The following is an 18,925-nucleotide window of genomic DNA, read 5'->3' as shown; positions in this document are numbered from 1 at the left end:
TTTTTTTTTAAGATATAATGTAGTATTTAAATATTGTGATAGTATAAGGTTGCCTTCAGAGGTCAAAATTGAAAGTAGGTTTGTGATTTAAAACTAACATTTTGAAGACAACATATGCATCATTCTGTACGATGGCCTTCTGCCATTTTTCCAATATCATCATAATCCCGTCGCTGTAGAATTTTCATTTTTGGTCAAAAAATTGACACGTGGTTTTCATATGCCTCTAACTAACTAACTCTGTGGCCTATGGAACCCGGAGGTTCAATGCCGCGTTCACAAAAGCTCTCCACTGAGTTCTATCCTTAGCTAGCTGCATCCAGTTTCAACTTTGTATTCCAATCTCTGCGAGATCCCTTTTAATATTGTCCTCCCATCTGCGCCTAGGTCTTCCTAATGGTCGTTTTCCGATTGGTCTTCCAGTCAAGACTTTGAAAGCGTTTCTACTTTCTTCCATTCTAGCTACATGACCTGCCCATCTAAGCCTCCTAGACTTGACGACCCTAACAATGTTGGGTAAACCGTATAAATTATGTAGTTCCTCGTTATGAAGTTTCTGCCATTCCCGTTCCTCTTGGGTCCGAATATTCGTCTCAGGATCTTGTTCTCAAATAGTTTCAGTCTATGTTCTTCCCTCACAGTAAGCGACCATGTTTCGCAATCATACAGAACAACAGGCATGATTATCGTTTTGTATATTTTAAGCTTCAAATTCCTCGACAGAATTCGCGACGACAAGAGATTTTGAACCGAATAGTAACACGAATTCCCTGCTTTCAGTCGAGGCATTTCATATGCCTCTGTTCAAACTAATTTAACACCTTTCGTGGCGTTCTGCAGAGACAGAAACAAATGATAGTCTGACAGTACCAGGTACGGTAGATGGAATAAAACTTTCCAGCCAAGTTCCCTCAGTTTCTGACGGTCCGTTAAAGATGTATGTAATCTGAAGTTATCAGCGTGATATACAACACCCGTTCTGTTGACCTTAGCCGTTCTTTTGAATTGATAGGTGCACTCGCGCTAGGTGTTGACACTATAGATCCGAGTCTATCGTTCTGCTCGTCGCGCCAGCAACTCATGGTGCACAATATCCTTCCAATCCTACCAGATGCAATGCATAATCTTCCTGGGCGTCAGTATGTGCTTTCCACAGACTATGGAGCTTCTGTTCTGTTCGACCATGATTTTTTTCTTTTGCACATTGTCGTAGGTTATCCACTTTTCATCATTGTGAGATCAGCCGCTTCAGAAAGGTTTGAGTTCGTTACGCTTCAGTCGACATTCGCATATAAAAACTGGCTCAAGTAAATGTTTCCGAATCAGATCATGTGCCATTCAAACATGAAGCTTCTTTTGTAGCCAACTTTGTCCAAATGGTTCAACACTATTTGGTGATGAAAGTTTACGTCATTGGCGATATCATGACTGTTTACATGCCAGTTGTTGTCGACTTTTGCTGTGATTGTCGCCCAGTGCGAGTAGTATCTTGAACATGAAAAGAGCGAGAACGAAAGCGACTGAACCATCTTTCGGCTGTTGCTTTTGTTAAGGTACCTTGCCCATAAGCAGCACAATTTCTTCATGAACCTGTATAGCATTTGCGTTTATCGAAATAAAATTGTAAAAAGTAGCACAGTTTTTTGGAAAGTTCAGTAATTATGGTGCAATACCTTACATCTGATTCTAGGAATTCATATTTTTTGCACATGTAGGAGCTCCAGTTATCAGATGTCAAATTATGTTAGGTCCGATCCGCTGCGACTCATATACTGTAATGCCATTTCGGTCACGGTTTGGGACTCTAATGTCATGTCGTGCACGCAAGGCTCAATTTGTTACACTGCTTGATACTAAAATGGAAAATATAATTTCATTTCTAATTCTGGTTTTCCTTAAAAATACTTGTGAATATGTATACTGTTGTCGACAGTGAAATATGTTAATTTTTATTGACATGTTATTATTTGATGATAATATCTTGTTTCAGTCGGAAATCTTGTACCAGTATTTGTTTTCTGTTCTCTTATCGTTTAATGTAATAATGTACTTTAAGATACACAATTAGTTGTACTAAGGTATTCCAAGATATCTAGGATTAATCTTTTAAAGTGAGCGTAGAGGCTCGCCTTAAGCCAATAGATGGAGCATTTCCCCAGTGTATTTCACAGAAAACGGTAATGCACAAAATAATTAAAGCAATCTCACGAGATGAATATCAGATTTTGTTCCAAAGACAATTTCAATAAATAATCAAAGGATATTTCGCCCACTTCTTAATAATTTTGTTTTATTCATTGTAGAAAGCACTTAATTTTACTCGTATAAAGCATGCTTCCAATAGTAAAACACTCTTGACAAAGGAAGAAACAAAATATTACAAAAGAGCACGGATTATTTTCTGATTATTGATTAAATTTGTTTCTGGGCAAAGTTTCAACATCAGTCTCGTCAATTTCATTGAATTGTTAACATTACTCCGTACAAAATACATTGGAAAGATAAGTAAAAGTATACTGCTATCTGCTGATGATTAGCGCTCCTTTAAATTCACCTAAGTTGATTTTGTCTTTTTTATAATTCCCGATTTGGCTTAGCACTTCTCTGATGTAAGTGTAACATGAATTCAGAGTATCCAATTATTATGAAAAAATCGAAATCTTATGCTTTAAGTTCACTAGAAAAGGAGTGTTTGTAGCTTCCCATACACTGATGATGATGACTCTATCGCCTACATAGGATTGGCCATATGGCTTTTAACTTTACATGTAATCAATATATCAGCTGCCATCACCGTATTTCTGGCTGTTTAAATCGAAGTTTAATACCCTTAATTCAAGCATTTCCAGAGTTGCCACCCTGTTGTGGGTTTGACACCGAAAATATTGAACCCTTAGCTATAATTGAAAATGAAACCAAAAGTGCACGTGAACCATCTGGTTTCCTTAACACAGTTGTCTTTAAGAAGTGGCAAGGACTTGAAAGCACCGTAGTCTTTCGCCGTAGGAACGTCTCGACCAATTTAAAGTAAAATTTGCCAAAAGGTCATTAATGATCAACGCAGGGGGTGTGTCATACTTAGTTGAGATCAGATACTTTCAAAACCGACTTGGGCCCATTTTGGACCAAAGATCAATAAGTATGACACAGTGAGTTGAAATAAGTCAGGGTTAAAAACAGATACCAATGAAACTTTCTTTAAAAGAAAAAAAATAGAGAACAGCTTTAATAGATTCAACCAAAGTTGATATTAAAACCAAGCCAGAAAGGACCAAGGTAGTGGCGTACCAAATTTGGTTGATATAGGTAAAGGTGAATTGTCAACCTATGTCAAGTTCAGTACTCACTAAAGTTGTATTATTTATTTATTTATTTAAAGATGCGGATTGAGAAATCAGGATCAAATTGGCATGAAGATCAATAGTGGCCTACCAGATTAATCAATTTTTCTTGACAGTATGGTTCTTTTTCCAATGTCATGAAATTAAATTTCTTAAGTTGAATTTACTAAATTAAGTTTCTTAAGTGTGTCTTTAGTATTAATTACCATTCTTTTATTTATAAATTTCAAAATAATTAGGAAAGACATTATTACATTTTACGGAAAACTGTTTTATAGTATTAACAAAATGTTTCACTGATTATTGCGCATGGGCTCAGGTTTGATTCCTGATGAAGTTAGTTGTCCCAGATAAAAACTCTTAAGAATTTGGATACCACATTGAGCAGTAAGTTCAGTTTCATTTGATCTCGATACAGAAACGGGATTTAAACTTCAGTCAGTTACTGATCAGTAAGCAATATATTTATACATTCACTTTCTGATAGCATTAGAAAAAAATTCATTATATGATACTTTGTTCTTTATATGAAAATTAGAATGACATTGTAAATGAACATTTAATACATTAAGTAAGATGACAATAAAAAGAAGTCTCTCTATGTTATATTGTGTTTAAAACAAAGTAGAATTTAAATAATACGTATTTACAAATATTGACGGTTTGCAGTTATGTAATATTGTTTAATATATTTTCCGTTTCGGCAGTTTAAAAGTAATAAATTTTCGTTTGCTTGTCGTTAGGTGATGCGTAATTTTGACAGAGTCCTCTTGGATGCTCCGTGTACTGGCACTGGTGTCGTTTCCAAAGACCCAAGTGTGAAGACAAACAAGGATGAAACAGATTTAAAGAGATGTTTTACGCTTCAAAGAGAACTCATATTGGAAGCGATTGATTGTTTGAATGCTAGATCATCCACAGGAGGCTACCTAGTTTATTCAACATGCTCCGTATTGGTAAGTAGTGTTTGTAATTGCTTATAAAGCGTAAGGAACATTTATTTAAAGTAATATTACTCACCTCCATATTCGTTGCAGCAGCCAAACAATTAGTAGCTTTAAAATATTTCGAAAAACAGCACGACTTTCCTTCATCAGCAGACCATAGCTTGTACTTAACTATGTGTTGGAAAACACATAGAGGCTTAAAGTCAAGTTTGGTTGAGACTATTCAAGATTAAAGGCCACAGATAAGAATGTGACGTGATAGATCAAAGCTACTCCTGCAGCAGTACGCGGACAACAAGCATCGAGAAATTTGTTCACAAATGAGAAAATTTTCACAGTTGAAGAACACCTCAACAGACTGATAAAGAGTGTATGCAATAACCCGTGCTGCAGCATGTGAATAAGTTTTCCGAGTCCAGCGAGACCATGATCCTGCAACAGTGATGGTTTGGTTGGGTGTGTCGTACCTAGGTCCTACTGATATCCATTTTTTTTTAAATAGGTGTGAAAACGGAGGCCAGAGTGTACCAGGAAGATATTCTCGACAAGATAGTGAAACCATTTGGCACCACTATGTTCAAAAATAAGCCTCAGGTGTTTCAACAAGACATAGCACCAGCTCATAAGGCGAAGACAACACAGGAGTGTTTCGTCGAAACAAAATTCACCACGTCCAGCCCAGACTTAAAATCTTCTTCGCAAGATCTGGTTCTATTTGAAGAAGAAGGTGTATGTGCTCAATCTTACATCACTATGAACCACTTGAAGTCTGCCATAGTGAAAGCAGTGGCTGACAGACATGAATGTAGTACGTGCTGCCATTGATAATTGACTACATCATTTACGAGCCTATGTCCAGACAGGAATGACATTTTGAATAACTGCTGTACCCATTGATTTTTCTTTTACCCTTGTATGCATTGCATTACACATTTTTCTCTCTCCATATTTCGTGTCGTTCTTATGATCTTCTGATCTTGAGATAGAACTTTTGACCAGCTTGTGTATATGTATATATAAATTTCTCGAAGTAGGTAGCACGGTTGTGGTACATCAATTTCTACGTTTCAAAAAAAAATCACGTGATAATTTACTCACTTGTATCCTTTTGTTCAGCTCAATGATGTGATCTATCAATTGGTATATGTCCCATCTTTAGATTTTTTTTTTAAATATTTTTTTTCATTAAGACAATATTAGGGATGGCCAATTCCGGAATTTTTACTTTCCGGAATCCGGAAAGTAAAATCGGAAAATTCCGGAATTCGGAAAAATTCCGGATTTCGGAAAAATTCCGGAATTCGGAAAAAATATCCGGAATTCGGGAAAATTCCGGAATTCGGAAAAAATCCGGATTTCGGAAAAATTCCGGAATTCGGAAAAAATCCGGATTTCGGAAAAATTCCGGAATTCGGAAAAAATTTTTTTTCTTTTTGTAATTCTAAGAATTTTGTCCAAATGCAAACGAACAAATCTCCTTTTTGTAATCATAAGAATGTATGATGCAAGTTAAGCTGAAACTTACATCCTAAAGTATACACTACTCAATCTTCCCATGGTTAATGAGATGTAGTCCTAAAGTACGATGTACTCCTAATATTTAATTTTTGTTTTACTGTGATATTGTCCAGAGGTAAGACATATATCACACTGAGATAAACAACTTGACATAATGAAGATGTTATCATACGTAGTTTTCCAGAAAATCGTGAGAAACGATTTTTTATGAAGTTAAAATATGCGTCGCTTGTTGCCAGTGTGATGCAATTGATAACTTTTATGCTGGAATAGTCTTATTATTATTATTATTATTATTATTATTATTATTATTATTATTATTAATCGTTTATGTACTGTAAAAGAAAAATATGAACCGTTAAGTAGTAGATTTTATCTGTTGTTTTTTGATATCTTCTAACAGTAATAACAAATTGCTTGTAAATACGCAATGATTATCAAGGACAATGGCATATTAATGTAAGGACTACTCTGCAGACTAGCAATAAACAATAAACAATAACAGATAAACAATAGTCCCCCCCAAAAAAAGTAACTAACTTGGGCACGTCAGAATGTTCGCGAGAATATAGGGACGCATTGAGACTAGCAAAAAACGTGGTGTTATTATTACTCAAAGGGCCGTACGATGGAGGCATTAACGTTAATGTTAATGGCACCAATGAGCACTTACTTGCTCTAACGGTTAACCTCATTTTTGAGATGATTCTTAGAAGTGGGCGTGTTGGCATGCAGTTGGAGTACTAACGATTTGCGTCACTATCGAACACTAACGTAGCACTAGCGACGTTTAAAGTCGAAATTGGAGTCTGACATAAGTGGCTTGTCAACTTCACGGACATTATATTTTCCTTGAATGCGAGAATTTTGCGCCCGAGAAATTTGCGCCTTACCACAAAAATAGGAAAAAATGCGCTCGCAATATATTTGGACTGGGATGTTTGCGCCCTACCCCAAAAAGAGGGGAAAATGCGCCGGCTATATATTTGCACTGGGATGTTAGCGCCCTACAATTCAACTTATTGTTGTATTGTGTAAAGTAACTTCCACTCGCACTTGAACTAGGCTTGCCTCTCATCGTCTCAGTGAGTTACTCCATCCGTTATAATATTCCGAACAAATGAAAAAAATACAATTTTAGTTCACTAAAGGGCAATCCATACAAATACAATTTTTCATTATACTACAAAATTTACAATAAACGTATAAATTACTGATATATAATTATTTATTAATATAATCAAAGAGTATAATTTAATCTACAAAAGGCTGTTTGGCTCTACCCAGATATCTCTGTTCACAATCCTTGCGAGTTGTTTGGCTTTTCAGGTCACAAAATATAGAAAAGAAAATGTAAAGTGAATGTAAAATCAGTTCAGTAATATTATCAAGAAAACTATGTACAGTGTGTTTACTTGCTGGAATTACACTTCAAACACACAATTGCGTTCAGTCGTTCTTTCAGGAAAAATGTTCCGGGGGCACATTTAGTATTCCGGAGGGGGGTCACTGCTGGTATTATTCTATTTATTATTATATTATAGACGTATTATTTTGGTCTCCTCCGAGGGGGCACTCTGAGAGCTCTGGGGAGGCCAGTGTTCCCCCAAATTCATCTCTGGAAGAAGCAGTGATTGCGTTGATCCGTTGTGTTCTTTTGGCTTATATTGAAGTTTATTCTCCCCTTATATAGCCACAATGAAAATAAATCACAAATGGCATGGTTGTGGGGGGAGGATTGTTTATGCTGTAATGTCAGCCCCTCCGAGCAAATGCGTAAGCTCCAATAGGTTCTTTTATTTCGCAGGGCTCAAACTTCCCGGTGGAGGTACATCGCAGGCGCAATTTTCCCTGTTCTTGAGGTAGGGCGCAAATTTCCCAGACGCAAAATTCTCGACACCGTTCGAATGACCTCGGAAGACGATATCTTTTTCAATACTTTTTTAATATTCTTTTACTCGAGATTTCTTCATAGCTTCTTATTAAAATACTTACTGATATATATCCTCATTTATTTGTCCTAACCAATCAATATGGGTATGTTGTCAGTAAAATATTTAGATTGATCGAGCCTCTGGTGTGTAACCACAGTATTTCATATCATGCCCCCATTAGAAATCTTGGCTAAACGAACCAATATATGTTGCCAATAAAATAGTTTAGAATGATTGAGCCCCTGGTAAATAACCACAGTATTTCGTGACAGACACCCCCCCCCCTTCCTATTACCATATTCTAGCTACGTGCCTGACTCAGCTAATTCTCTACATTCTTTACCAAGCACACATTTTCTAAAGCGGAAAATGCTCTCTAAATACCTAAGCTCATTATTTTCAGCAGATGCACAAACTGGGTAACATTCTATCTACATGAATGTTATATATGTCGATTACTGGAAAACGCTTCTCGCTATCTATTACCATATTTACTATATAATGATTAACGTTAAAACCGGAAATGGTTGATTTGTACCGCTTCCGGTTTGAATATTACATTCATCAGGGAACTCGATTCTTAACTATTGACTCTGTACATCATGGCCAAAATTGATTGGTAATCCATCAAATAGTTCTTGAGACTGTTTGTTTCACTGACGGACAGAATGAATATATGGATATAGAGTTTTGATAAACTAAATTCGTTAATGAGTGATGATGGAACAAATATAAGAAAGGGAACCAAGAGTACCACCGGGAAAATTTTCGAACACAAAATTAGCCATCGAAAACCCACATGTCCTGGGTTAGAATACCATAGATGAAAACTCTACCACTGAGTCATCAATCACCCGCTTATTAGTTTTGTTAATTATTATATTAATATAAATTAATGAATGCCTGCTTATGTTAATTATTGAACAATTACATTGTATACTTCGTAAAGTCAAAAATTATAAATTTGTATTTACTGTACATACAGTGAGCGCAGAAAGTGTTCGTACACCTATGCTATTGAAATGAGAATGCCTGCGAAAAAGAAACAGAAAATTTAAGAAGTGTAATAACACACACAATATGAATAATGAAAACTAAGCTTTGTGAATATATCAATAAAGAACCACAAAGACAAGTTTAATGGTCAGAAAGTAAATAAATTCCGTAGAAAATGTATAGAGTAGACGCAAAAAGTGATCGTACACCTGACATACGAATACGAAACAAAGATACCACAACTGGGGTTCACTAGTATTCACCTGAGTATACAAGTAGTAGGTCCCCCGTTATGTCCAGCCGAGTCAGCAAAAATTTTTGTGATGTCATAGGTCAAAGGTCAATGACCTTGGCCCGGGGTCAATGACCTAGGGGTACCTAGGACCACCCCCTCTAAATTTTGACAGGGGTACCTTGGTCCACCCCCTAAATTTTGGCAGGGGTACATAGGACCACCCCCCTTAAATTTTGGAAATTGCCAAATCTAAAAATTTGGTGTGGTAGCCTAGGACCATAGTATGTACCTCTATCAGTATTGGGGGTCTATGTCGTTCCCTTTCATGGGTAAAAAATTGCCAAAAATTCAAATTTCGGGGGTTTTTGACCTAATTTATCCTCTTTGATGAGGTGTTATTACCCTATATGGTTATATGGACGTATACAGGGGTCCATTACCTTTCATAAGACATGGGTATATTAATGCACCCCTTGAAAAATTTGGGAGGGGTACCATGGCCCACCCCTTAAATTTTGGAAATTGACCAATTTAAACATTGGGTATTATAGTACAGGACCCTAATATCTATTATGATAAATTTGGGTGGTCCACCTCATTTCCTTCTAGGGGTACAAAATTGCCAAAAATATAAACGTAAGCAATACGTTATACCATGTGTTTGGTATTTTGGCCCAATTTATTTCCTTGGATGAAGTCCTATTACCTTATATGGTTATGTATAGGGGTCTATTCCCTATCATAAGACATAGGTACATTTGTGCACCCCTTTAAAAATTTGGGAGGGGTACCTTGGCCCACCCCTTAAATTTTGGAAATTGATCATTTTATATATTTGGTATTATAGTACTGGACTCTAACATGTATTATGATAAATTTGGGTGGTCCACCTCGTTTCCTTCTAGGGGTACAAAATTGCCAAAATATAAACGTAAGCAATACGTTATACCGTGTGTTTGGTTTTTGGTCGATTTTATCCCCTTTGATGAGGTGTTATTATCCTATTTAGTTATATGGTCATGTATAGGGGTCCATTACCTTTCATAAGATATGGGTATATTTGTGCACTCCTTTAAAAATTTGGGAGGGGTACTTTGGCCCACCCCTTAAATTTTGGAAATTGCCCAATTTAAACATTTGGTATTATAGTACAAGACCCTAATATGTATTATGATAAATTTGGGTGGTCCACCTCGTTCCCTTTTAGGGGTACAAAATTGACAAAATATAAACGTAAGCATTACGTTGTACCACGTGTTTGGTTTTTGACCTAATTTATTCCTTTGGATGAGGTCCTATTACCTTATATGGTAATGTATAGGTGTTCATTCCCTATCATAAGACATAGGTACATTGATGCACCCCGGGAGGGGATTCGGTATCATAGTACATGACTCAACATGTATCATGATAAAGGACCCCGCACTTTTCTTATGGAAAGTGGCTTTCGGCTAATGTTGTTGAAACTTCGCTGGTTGATAGTTCTTAACATATGGATCAAAAGTCTCAATGGGCACAAAGACCGAAATCCACTCCTTCCCCCTCAAAAACCGCCTCCAAGTAGCTGGGGGGCATTGAACTGATTTCAGCATGTAAAACAATTTGTTGTTTTAATCAACTCAACAAGGACCCCAAACAACCTCATGTTAGACTATCAAACTACCCCACTTGACACCGCCCTTTGCCCCCCCTCCCCCCCCCGCGAATTACCTTACGGATGTTCCATATTACTGTAGTTTATAGTTGCGCGTATGTGTTGAAATACCTACAGTTTTGGTCTCACCGACGATATAATGGGTTTCACGTATCGCTGATTACGAATCTGAGGTGAGAGTTCTAGAATTCAAGATGGATGATCAATATGGCGGATTAAAAACACGAAACTCCTGAATGTAGCCACAAAGAGCTGTTTACTAGGGTATTTTGGGTCGTTGGTTACGAATCTGAGGTCAAAATTCTTGAATTCAAGATTGCAGATCCAATATGGTGGATAAAAACGTCGAAGCCACAAATCGTAGTAGACTAGAGTGTTTTTAGATCGCTGTTTAAGTACGCAACATTCCTAGATACTTCAGCCACCATGTAGAATTATTCTGCACCCTTGCCCTTTACCAAAACCCACCACAGATATCTTAATGCTGAACGGTGTTAAAATAATTCATTAATTATCTGTTCATTATTTTCATCATTTCGGTTTGCAGCATCTAATGTGGTACTTACCAATGAGTCATCGGGATATCTAATATTCTGTAAATGTCGTGCATGGCATAAATACCACAAGACACTTGCAACATGCGCACATGTACCTAATGTACGAGCACCGCTTTGACATGTACAGTAGTAACCTTGAATAACATTTTGATCATAATCCTGGTCATTGTGTTAGTAGACAGAAGATACCGCGATGCAATTCCTTTACTGGAATATTTAGGAATTGATCATAAAATGCCCGCACTCCTACTACCACGTGAAAGACAACTATCAACAGAAGAAGCGAATACTTCTCGACTTGTTACAAAAAGTCGATGGATACTCGAGGCAAGAAACGGGCATCTAAGATCTGTTTTTAAGTTTCTAGCACAGACGTTGAATCTGCAACATGCAAAGAAATTGAATAGTTTCTATCGCATAGCTGGAGCTATTTTGAACAGATACCATCCCGTTATTTTCATGCAAGATGCAACCATTGAATTAGCTAGAGAAATGAGAAATAGATCAATCATGCCGAACGTTGTTAAAGCAAGAGCGGAGGTAGATAATCTTATTAGAAGGAACGGTCAATGGGTACCGCTGAATGCTCAAGGCCTAATTGATTTCTCTGTACTTAACTTAAACTACTTACGAGATTTGACTGTAGGCACATATCAAGTAGATCTCTCATCCTCTTATGTCCAAGATAAACTAATACGAGATAAGGATGAGCAATTCCAGCTTGACGAAAACGTAACTGAACCGGGATTCCTGCGCATACGTCTCTACTCAAGGTTCCGCAATGCAACTAAGCATCAAGTTTTCATAGCATATGTAGCCAATGATGAAGATGACCAGGATTATGATCAAAATGTTATTCAAGGTTACTACTGTACATGTCAAAGCGGTGCTCGTACATTAGGTACATGTGCGCATGTTGCAAGTGTCTTATGGTATTTATGCAATGCACGACATTTACAGAATATTAGATATCCCGATGACTCATTGGTAAGTACCACATTAGATGCTGCAAACCGAAATGATGAAAATAATGAACAGATAATTGATGAATTATTTTAACACCGTTCAGCATTAAGATGTCTGTGGTGGGTTTTGGTAAAGGGCAAGGGTGCAGAATAATTCTACATGGTGGCTGAAGTATCTAGGAATGTTGCGTACTTAAACAGCGATCTAAAAACACTCTAGTCTACTACGATTTGTGGCTTCGACGTTTTTATCCACCATATTGGATCTGCAATCTTGAATTCAAGAATTTTGACCTCAGATTCGTAACCAACGACCCAAAATACCCTAGTAAACAGCTATTTGTGGCTACATTCAGGAGTTTCGTGTTTTTAATCCGCCATATTGATCATCCATCTTGAATTCTAGAACTCTCACCTCAGATTCGTAATCAGCGATACGTGAAACCCATTATATCGTCGGTGAGACCAAAACTGTAGGTATTTCAACACATACGCGCAACTATAAACTACAGTAATATGGAACATCCGTAAAGTAATTCGCGGGGGGGAGGTTGTGGGGGGCAAAGGGCGGTGTCAAGTGGGGTAGTTTGATAGTCTAACATGAGGTTGTTTGGGGTCCTTGTTGAGTTGATTAAAACAACAAATTGTTTTACATGCTGAAATCAGTTCAATCCCCCCCCCCCCAGCTACTTGGAGGCGGTTTTTGAAGGGGAAGGAGTGGATTTCAGTCTTTGTGCCCATTGAGACTTTTGATCCACATGTTAAGAACTATCAACCAGCGAAGTTTCAACAACATTAGCCGAAAGCCACTTTCCATAAGAAAAGTGCGGGGTCCTTTGGGTGGTCCACATCGTTCTCTTTTAGGGGTACAAAATTGGTAAAATATAAACATAAGCAATATGTTGTACCATGTGTTTGGTTTTTGGCCCAATTTCTCCCCTTTGATGAGGTTTTATTACCTTATATGGTTATATGGTCATGTATATAGGTTCATTTCCTATCATAAGATATGGGTACATTGATGCATCCTTTAAAAATTTGGGAGGGGTATTTTGGCTCATCCACTCGGTTTTAGAAATTGTTTAATATAAGCATTTGGTATCATAGTACAGGTCTCCAATATGTACCACTATAAATTTGGATGGTCCACATCGTTCCCTTTTCATAGGTAAAGAACTACCAAAAATCAAATTTCGGAGGTTATTGACCCCTATTTAGCATGTTATATGGGTATGTACAGAGGTTTATTACCTTTATATGTTTATGTTCCCTTTTAAATTTGGGAATTATCAAATAACAAAATTCGGTAAACGTTTTCTAGGACCCATTGTAGATGTTGATGTTCCTCTTATGGCCAAATATTCAAAATTTAAATGTTATTGACCGGCTTTATTATTGAATAAGTACAGGATTTATTACTTTTTTCATAAGACACAGGTGTATTTGTGTACCAATCTTAAATTTTGGAAGGGGTACATTTCTTATTGTCGTATCAATAATTGGTAATTGTTCTTAAAATTGGATAGTATCTCATTCATTGGGTAAATCATTATGATCACGTGATCGGTTATTGACCTATGATGGGATTAGGAGTCCAGGACATTGGTACATTGAAACTTTGTAGGATAATTTGATAATGCGTCATTGGTTTTGATTATTCCCGCCAAATATAAACGTAAGCAAGACGTTGTACCACGTGATTGTCCTTGATGAGGTAGTGTACAGGGATTCATTTCCTTTGTTGTGGTACTTCTTAAGTTTGAGTACACACACACTTCTAGAAAACAGTTGGTTCTATTCAGGTAAACAATTGACGGACATTATTGACCTTATTGAACATATAATGATATGATTAACTCTAAGACTTAGGTATATCAAGAGAAGTATTCTTTAAATTTGGGAATGGTGATAAACAGAATTTTAACATAAGGTGCGAAATTTGAAACAATACATTGAACTTTAGTCACAGCTCATAGTCTAAGATCATTGGTGGTGATTGATTTGACCTTGAGCTTTAGAAATCTGATAGCTAACCTTATTGAATCTTATGACTCATAGACGAAAGGCAATACATGCTACAACAGTTTAAAATTTAATCATAAGGTGATGTAATCTGACACTAGCAAAGTTATTGTTAATGTAATTTGATTGGATGATCACTATCTTTCCTGCAATCTGATTGGTTGATCACTATCTTTCGTGCAATCTGATTGGTTGATGATTTTCAAATCTTTGCTGTATTCAGTTTTAAGTTTTGTTTAACATTTAAAAATCTTGGTTTCGTTCAACATTTTGCACTCACTGATAAATATGATCAAAACCGTTTATTTGTTAATCGAATAGTTAAAAACCGGATAAAGTTTGACGGTTAACCGTGAAACGTAAAATTTTTAGTTTGAAATTTTTTTGTTTGAAACTTTTTGTTTGAAAATTCTTGCTTTCAAATTTTTGTTTGATTTTTTTTTTTTTCAAAATTTTGTTTGACATTTTTTTGACAACTTTTGTTTCAAAATTTTTTTGTTTAAAAATTTTTCGTTTGAAATTTTTAAAAATTTTTTCGTTTCAAAATTGTGTTTGAAATTTTTCGTTTCCAAATTTTTTCGTTTGAAATTTTTTGTTTGAAAATTTTTGTTCGAAAATTTTGTTTAAAATTTTTTGTTTGAAATTTTTCGTTTCCAAATTTTTTGTTTCAAAATTTTTTCGTTTGAAATTTTTTGTTTGAATTTTTTTTCGTTTCAAAATTTTGTTTCAAAGATTTTTGTTCTAAATTTTTGTTTCAAAGTTTGGTTTGACATTTTTAAAAGTTTGTGCACTCATTAGTAAAGAACCGGAACTGTTTAGAGCAAAAACGTTTGACAACATTGTGGTGCAATAGTACACGTCAGAACATGATAATGCAACGTCATCAGTTTTTCATCATATATAAGTATCGTTCGAGTTAGTATTCATGATAACATCATCATGGCTACTTGTCTGCAGTTTCTAAACACGCGTGATGTGATGAAATCATTTACCAAGATTACTGATTTACAACAGAATGTACCTTATAGAATCTTAGCTAGCCAAATGATCCCTACAAAGTTTGGATTAAGAATCGTAGTGAAGCTTGAAAATGATAAGAATATAATTTTACCAGCAAGATATTTACCCATGGAAGCATCAAAACAAGAAGAACTGCTGCGTTTCTTAAATACTGGATCTGTATCTTTATGTTACAAAGGATTCTTGGGTCGAAGTCATCAACTTGAATTTAGTACACAGCCAGATTCGTCAGCAATTGTGATGAAATCATGAATTCAAACGTCAGCACATTTCTTTCCAATGACGTCAGCCGTAGTTGTATGAATTTGGTTGGTCGGCATGATGTCAGCAACTGTGATGAAATCATGAATTCAAACGTCAGCACATTCCTTACCAATGACGTCAGCAATAACTATAAACCAGCAAATACAGTGTCAGCTCATGAAATCATTTGAGCAAGTGCTTTTCAGGAGGAAAGATGTGTACTTCTAACGATAAAGAGTTCATCTTCGCAAGCTATTATCCAATAAATATATTTCAAACAAAACATGTGATGATTGGTATCAGTGCTAGAACATTTGAACCAGTTTTTGTTTGAATTTTTTTTCGTTTCAAAATTTTGTTTCAAAGATTTTTGTTCTAAATTTTTGTTTCAAAGTTTGGTTTGACATTTTTAAAAGTTTGTGCACTCATTAGTAAAGAACTGGAACTGTTTAGAAAAAAAACCTTTGACAACATTGTGGTGCAATAGTACACGTCAGAACCTGGGGTTGTACTTGAAATGAAAAAACACAATTCATTGAAATGGATCATTTTATTACACTCCACATACATCCATACCAGATAGTGGTTCTGGATATTGTCGATACAATGTATTTTGAACTTCGTGCACTAGTTTGTCTTTAGCATATAATTTTAATTCCAATTGAAGTCTTTTAAGGTCTAATGCAATATCAATTGGTGGAAACTCAATGTCCATTTGATCACAAATAAACTGTTTATCAATACAGGTATGCACCCACGAACGATGTTGACAACCATCACAATATCTAGATACATGTTGTACAATATGCATAACCCATTTTTCAAAATAGTACTTTTTCAGGAATATACTTGTTTTGTTGCACACTTCCACTGCATGTTTCGCACACTGAAATACGTTTATAAATTTGTTCCATTCCGTTTGCGTTAGATACACCATGTTGCGAGGGACATGGAATGTACTCTTTTTACGTAACAGCACCATCTTCTCTTCGAGGACTGTACGCAGCATCACTTCATGATTTGAGCCTAATGATTTGACTATGGTCACATTTAGCTTATCATGAAAATAATCGTTCATTTGGTCGATTCGTGAACATAATATTTGCCATTCTTCACAGGTCAGTTGTACACGAAATTGTTCTGCTTTGCCCAATCGAATTACTGGTTCAAATGTTCTAGCACTGATACCAATCATTACATGTTTTGTTTGAAATATATTTATTGGATAATAGCTTGCGAAGATGAACTCTTTATCGTTAGAAGTACACATCTTTCCTCCTGAAAAGCACTTGCTCAAATGATTTCATGAGCTGACACTGTATTTGCTGGTTTATAGTTATTGCTGACGTCATTGGTAAGGAATGTGCTGACGTTTGAATTCATGATTTCATCACAGTTGCTGACATCATGCCGACCAACCAAATTCATACAACTACGGCTGACGTCATTGGAAAGAAATGTGCTGACGTTTGAATTCATGATTTCATCACAATTGCTGACGAATCTGGCTGTGTACTAAATTCAAGTTGATGACTTCGACCCAAGAATCCTTTGTAACATAAAGATACAGATCCAGTATTTAAGAAACGCAGCAGTTCTTCTTGTTTTGATGCTTCCATGGGTAAATATCTTGCTGGTAAAATTATATTCTTATCATTTTCAAGCTTCACTACGATTCTTAATCCAAACTTTGTAGGGATCATTTGGCTAGCTAAGATTCTATAAGGTACATTCTGTTGTAAATCAGTAATCTTGGTAAATGATTTCATCACATCACGCGTGTTTAGAAACTGCAGACAAGTAGCCATGATGATGTTATCATGAATACTAACTCGAACGATACTTATATATGATGAAAAACTGATGACGTTGCATTATCATGTTCTGACGTGTACTATTGCACCACAATGTTGTCAAAGGTTTTTGCTCTAAACAGTTCCGGTTCTTTACTAATGAGTGCACAAACTTTTAAAAATGTCAAACCAAACTTTGAAACAAAAATTTAGAACAAAAATCTTTGAAACAAAATTTTGAAACGAAAAAAAATTCAAACGAAAAAATTTTGAAACAAAAAATTTCAACCAAAAAATTTCAAACAAAAAATTTTAAACAAAATTTTCGAACAAAAATTTTCAAACAAAAAGTTTCAAATGAAAAAATTTGGAAACGAAAAATTTCAAACACAATTTTGAAACGAAAAAATTTTTAAAAATTTCAAACGAAAAATTTTTAAACAAAAAAATTTTGAAACAAAAGTTGTCAAAAAAATGTCAAACAAAATTTTGAAACAAAAAATTCAAACAAAAATTTGAAAGCAAGAATTTTCAAACAAAAAGTTTCAAACAAAAAAATTTCAAACTAAAAATTTTACGTTTCACGGTTAACCGTCAAACGTTATCCGGTTTTTAACTATTCGATTAACAAATAAACGGTTTTGATCATATTTATCAGTGAGTGCAAAATGTTGAACGAAACCAAGATTTTTAAATGTTAAACAAAACTTAAAACTGAATACAGCAAAGATTTGAAAATCATCAACCAATCAGATTGCACGAAAGATAGTGATCAACCAATCAGATTGCAGGAAAGATAGTGATCATCCAATCAAATTGCATTAACAATAACTTTGCTAGTGTCAGATTACATCACCTTATGATTAAATTTTAAACTGTTGTAGCATGTATTGCCTTTCGTCTATGAGTCATAAGATTCAATAAGGTTAGCTATCAGATTTCTAAAGCTCAAGGTCAAATCAATCACCACCAATGATCTTAGACTATGAGCTGTGACTAAAGTTCAATGTATTGTTTCAAATTTCGCACCTTATGTTAAAATTCTGTTTATCACCATTCCCAAATTTAAAGAATACTTCTCTTGATATACCTAAGTCTTAGAGTTAATCATATCATTATATGTTCAATAAGGTCAATAATGTCCGTCAATTGTTTACCTGAATAGAACCAACTGTTTTCTAGAAGTGTGTGTGTACTCAAACTTAAGAAGTACCACAACAAAGGAAATGAATCCCTGTACACTACCTCATCAAGGACAATCACGTGGTACAACGTCTTGCTTACGTTTATATTTGGCGGGAATAATCAAAACCAATGACGCATTATCAAATTATCCTACAAAGTTTCAATGTACCAATGTCCTGGACTCCTAATCCCATCATAGGTCAATAACCGATCACGTGATCATAATGATTTACCCAATGAATGAGATACTATCCAATTTTAAGAACAATTACCAATTATTGATACGACAATAAGAAATGTACCCCTTCCAAAATTTAAGATTGGTACACAAATACACCTGTGTCTTATGAAAAAAGTAATAAATCCTGTACTTATTCAATAATAAAGCCGGTCAATAACATTTAAATTTTGAATATTTGGCCATAAGAGGAACATCAACATCTACAATGGGTCCTAGAAAACGTTTACCGAATTTTGTTATTTGATAATTCCCAAATTTAAAAGGGAACATAAAC

At 35.4% G+C, this 18,925-nt stretch overlaps 1 protein-coding gene across 1 annotated transcript in view; it reads left to right on the top strand.

The window, feature by feature from the left end:
* The window catches only part of LOC145671000 (uncharacterized), a 51,354-nt gene that overhangs the window by 19,823 nt on the left and 12,606 nt on the right, over window positions 1–18,925 (top strand). The window contains exon 9 of the mRNA XM_081739638.1: window positions 4,085–4,297. Coding sequence (XP_081595764.1) covers window positions 4,085–4,297 — 213 coding nt within the window. The remainder of the gene's footprint in view (window positions 1–4,084; window positions 4,298–18,925) is intronic.

This window comes from Thermobia domestica, chromosome 15 (assembly GCF_964235325.1).
Source record: "Thermobia domestica chromosome 15, izTheDome1.hap1.1, whole genome shotgun sequence".
Taxonomy (NCBI): Eukaryota; Metazoa; Arthropoda; class Insecta; order Zygentoma; family Lepismatidae; genus Thermobia; species Thermobia domestica.
This window is presented reverse-complemented; position numbering and strand designations above follow the sequence as displayed.